A 4,367-nucleotide genomic window follows, 5' to 3' on the forward strand; every position below is an offset into this window, starting at 1 on the left:
CTTTTATACCTTTTATAATCACAGGACTCGAAGTGATACAGTGACATGATTATTGCCAGTTTGATTGATGATAGTAACAACGACCTTTCGGTGGTACATGTACATGTATTTGGTCATGTGATGGTCACATGACTTGTGCTGTAGGAGCTGGTGAAAGGTGAGACTGTGTTGCTTGATCTTTCTGATGAGTATGATGATCCTGATCAGGACTTTGAGGCTTGGGAACCAGATCCAGTAGATGCCGACCCTAGTAAGAATATATTTATTATTATTATTATTATTATTATTATTATTATTATTATTATCATTAAACAAAAGCAACAACAGCAGGGAAGTGAACAAAACAAAACGAAGAAAACACTGGACAAGAAAAGAGAGACAAAGAAAAAGAAATTAATAATAAAATAGAATCAATTATTATTATTATTTTTATTATTATGATTGTGTTTGAATAGTGAAGTTGTCAAAAAGTCGGCAAACTTCAGATATAATGATGTAAGAGGAAGAGAATATTAATGTTCTGTATCATTCATAAATAGATGAAAAAAGCATGTACTATGGTGTATGCTTTTTCCAAAAAATGGTTTAAAAGTCGTCTCAAATTTTTGATACATATTAATGTCCTTGTGCTATGTAGAAAGTTTGAGCCGATTCAAACTCAAATTTTTAAAGTTAGGTCCATTTTAAGAAATTTGCCAAAATCTGAAAAAATACCCAAGGCTGTAGCCCATAGTTTTTTTCTGAAAAATGGCCAAAAAATTACCCCCATTTTCTTATACATATTGATGTCCTTATGCTATGTAGAAAGTTTGAGCTGATTCTGACTTAAATTTTTGAATTTACGACCATTTTAAGAAAATTGCCAAATTCTGAAAAATACCCTGTACTATAGCCCATGCTTTTTCCTGAAAAATGGCCAAAAAACTACCCCCAATTTTTAATACATTTTCTGATACACATTGGTGTCCTTATGCTGCGTAGCAAGTTTGAGGTGATTCTGATAACAGATTACTGAATTATGAGCTCCACACAGTTACTGTACATGTATTTCTATTTTTAGCTCATTGGTTCACATCTATGGTGGTCAGGATCTATTCGTGAATGAGTATTATTACTATCAGTTGACTATGATGTTACAAGAGAAGTAATACCCCAACAATATTATCAATGCTCATACCATATAGCCGGAAAGTTTCGTGGCAAAAAACTTTTGTGGTTCGGAGGTTCCTGGCCTATTCATGGTTTTTATTTTCGTGGATCATCATTGAAGCAGCCACACCTCTCATTAATTTGCTATAATACCACACCCTTTCGATAATAATTAAAATTATTTGTGGTTTTTAATTTCGTGGTGTCCTTCTAAACCACGAAAACCACGAAAGTTTTTGGCCACGAAACTTTTCAGCTATATGGTAATAATTATCTCTCTTTTACTAATTTCTTTTTTCTATTTCTCGTAACTTCAATGGCTATGGAACCTTGAGTTATTAAAGCTAAGATTTGGAGAGAGTAACCTCCATTATTGTGAACTGATGATTAAAGACCCTACATTACTAGGTCATGACAAGTGGGTGGGTCATCGAACCTTATCGCTATAAAGAAAAACTACTCACAGAACTCATGTATCTTGTACAGGTGGGTGTGGTTGTGGGTGGAGTCAAACATGAGGTACATTGAATAGGTTGATATGGGAAGAGTACCAGCAACACTGGTTAATATTGTGTCAAGACGTCAGTCATTAGCAGTGGCATATTGACGTGATTATATTAAAACAACTAGTTTAAATTCAAATAGAAATGGAAGAGAGAGTAGACCCAGTTTATCATCAGGTGCTGATTCATCTAGTGATCTAACTATGATGTATAAAACATATGTATAATGTATTATAGTGTACACTAGAAACATGTGTATGTAATAGTGTAATCATGATGATAAATTATTGTGATTTTCTCTAATTTTCCTGTATTTTCAAAATTTTTGAATCTAATAATAACTTAAAGTAGAGAGGAGAGAGAGTGTGTATAAGAGATTGAAGGGAAAAGAGATAGGGAGTGACAAGAGTTCATTTCATGCTAAAAATTGTAAGATTATTTTTCTAGTGTAAGTGTTTATTCAGTGTTATTAAACGACTACTTTAATATTTTACTATACGACTGTTGTTATATTCGGCTACATAGATATATCCATCCTTATCCAGTGCTCCACCCCATGGAGCAGATAATCCTGAGATTAATTTGACTTGTTTCCTGTCAGGACTCAATACATGAATATAGCCATTGTTAGTTGATACAAAGATATATCCTTCATCATCAATAGCAATACCATCAGGATAATTAAAGTTACCAGCTGGATCATTGTATGTATCAAGATGAGTTTTACCATCAGGAGAGAAGACTTGAACATGATTTTGATCACTAATGGTAAAGTGTATCTTTCCTTCATTATCAACTGCTACATCAGATGCAGTACCATCACATTGTATGGGTTGTACAAATGTACTATTTTCTTTAAACACTTGTACTCTTTTGTTGTTGAAATCAGCTACGAATATATTACCTTTACCATCAGTAGACATACCAAGAGGACGAGAAAATTCTCTATTTTTGTTACCATAACTACCAAACTGATCAATATACTGACCAGTAGTAGCTGAAAAATACTGCACACAACTAAGATTATTATCAGACACATAGAGCCTGTCTCCTACCAGCAATAAACCCCAAGGACATCCAAACTCTCCATCACCATTACCTTTAGATCCAATCCTTCTTACTGCTGTACCATCCTCACTAAATACCTGAACAAACCCACCCATGCTACTAGCAAATACTTCACCATTAGTATGAACAGCAACACCATAAGTATTATTCCCCACATTAAAGGATCTCTGGTTAGTTAGTGTGGTATAGTCTCTCGATGCTTTTACTGACAGTTGATAAGGACTACCTTTAATATGGTGACCTCTTATAGTCACTGATAGTTCATATCCACCAATACTTTGAGGTGTGCATGATACAATGGCTGTGTTGTTATCATTAACTATAACAACTCTACCCTCCTCTTTACTACCATCACTTTTGATAAATGAAGGCTTCAAATAGCTTGCTGCTTTATCAATGCCTGCTGGTAGAGCCACTTTGAATTTCCTTTCTTTCTTTACTGTTGCCAATGGAATAGCTAACCCACTATCAATGGAGTATGCAGCTATATCTACCTCAGAGACACTTCCAAACTCATTGATTTCTTTACTTAAAGTAGGTGTATCTAGACATGTTAAAATGGCTCCTTTGTCTTCTATTTCTAGAGGTAGTTTCTTACACTCTTCAATGCATTCCTCTAGTTGATTGGTGATTAGCTTCTTAACACTGAGAACTTCACCTGGATCAGTACGCTCACTTACTGATGATGCAAAATGACGACCATGAGAAACATGTTTTACCAGTTTACAAAACCCATCCAACTGCTTCTTGATAGAATTCATCTTAGCACTAGCAATCTCTTCTGTCTCCATTAGTAGATTATTGCATCTCTTATCTAAAACAGCTTTAAGCTCTTCAAATGTTTCCTTGATTTCCTTGCTTACTTCTTCTTTATGTGTTGCTATCTGCTCTAGCATCTTCTCTCCATTAGCAATAGCTTCAGTGACTAGAGGAATGACTCCATCACAACTAGCAACACTTTCCTTTAATGCTTTACGTGCTGCTTCACCTTCATCAATGTGCTCAACGCAATCATGATCTTTATGCTTAATAGGGAGGCAATTACGACAAACTAATTTTTCGCAATCTTTGCAATAATACAGTAGCTCTTCTCTTGGGTGTCGTGGGCAGCATTTTTCATTGTGCTTGATAACAGGCAATTCGAAAGATTCTTTTATGCCTAGATCAACCAGCTCATGGTTGGCTTCTTTCTTGCTTCGCTTATGAACTTTCTTGCAAAGATCACACAGAAACTGGCCACAATCACAGCAATACACAACAGCTGCATCACTGGAATCATCAACGCTACATTTATCGCACGATATTGCTTCTTTACTAACAATCTTCTTTTAGATCGAAGCCTCTTTTGATTTATGTTCAAACCAAAGGTTTTGAGTGAGGCCTTCAATTTTACCATCAGGTAAATTAACGCTAGTGTCACACGTTGGACACTTCAATGAGGCATCAGCACTACATTGCTTCTCTTTAGCTTTTATTAGACACTTCTTACAGAATGAGTGAAGACAGGGAAGCATGAGGGGCTCAGTGTAATACTCTGAACAAACCTCACAAGTCACAGTGATAGGCTCTGGACTTGTGTTTTCTGCCATTACTGCCTATCAGAAAATGAGTAATCTCACTACATAGACAATAATCAGCTCACTCAAT

The 4,367-nt window shown here is 35.4% G+C and overlaps 2 protein-coding genes across 10 annotated transcripts in view; one reads left to right on the forward strand and one right to left on the reverse strand.

The window, feature by feature from the left end:
* LOC109587891 (anaphase-promoting complex subunit 2-like) overlaps nt 1-1,147 on the forward strand; it is a 2,444-nt gene extending 1,297 nt beyond the window's left edge. For 7 of the 9 annotated variants that reach the window (XR_002187850.1, XR_002187847.1, XR_002187851.1 and 4 more), the window contains 2 exons: nt 25-250; nt 319-368. Coding sequence is in view for 1 of the 9 variants with exons in the window: in XM_020004116.1 (XP_019859675.1) it covers nt 25-49 (25 nt within the window). In the remaining 8 variants the exon portion in view is untranslated. Of the gene's footprint in view, nt 1-24; nt 251-318; nt 369-455; nt 496-1,060 lie in introns of those variants that run through there. The other 2 variants (XR_002187846.1, XR_002187849.1) reach the window with 2 other exon arrangements.
* Nucleotides 1,148-1,772: 625 nt separating this feature from the next.
* LOC105314874 (tripartite motif-containing protein 2-like) lies at nt 1,773-4,309 on the reverse strand. The gene is made up of 2 exons (XM_020004114.1): nt 4,130-4,309; nt 1,773-4,045 (listed from the first exon to the last, which is right to left on the reverse strand). The coding sequence occupies exons 1-2, from the start codon at nt 4,307-4,309 to the stop codon at nt 2,135-2,137; spliced, it is 2,091 nt and encodes a 696-aa protein (XP_019859673.1). The 3' UTR covers nt 1,773-2,134.
* Nucleotides 4,310-4,367: the final 58 nt, after the last annotated feature.

Source organism: Amphimedon queenslandica, unplaced genomic scaffold (assembly GCF_000090795.2).
Source record: "Amphimedon queenslandica unplaced genomic scaffold, v1.1 AMPQUscaffold_12400, whole genome shotgun sequence".
NCBI lineage: Eukaryota > Metazoa > Porifera > Demospongiae > Haplosclerida > Niphatidae > Amphimedon > Amphimedon queenslandica.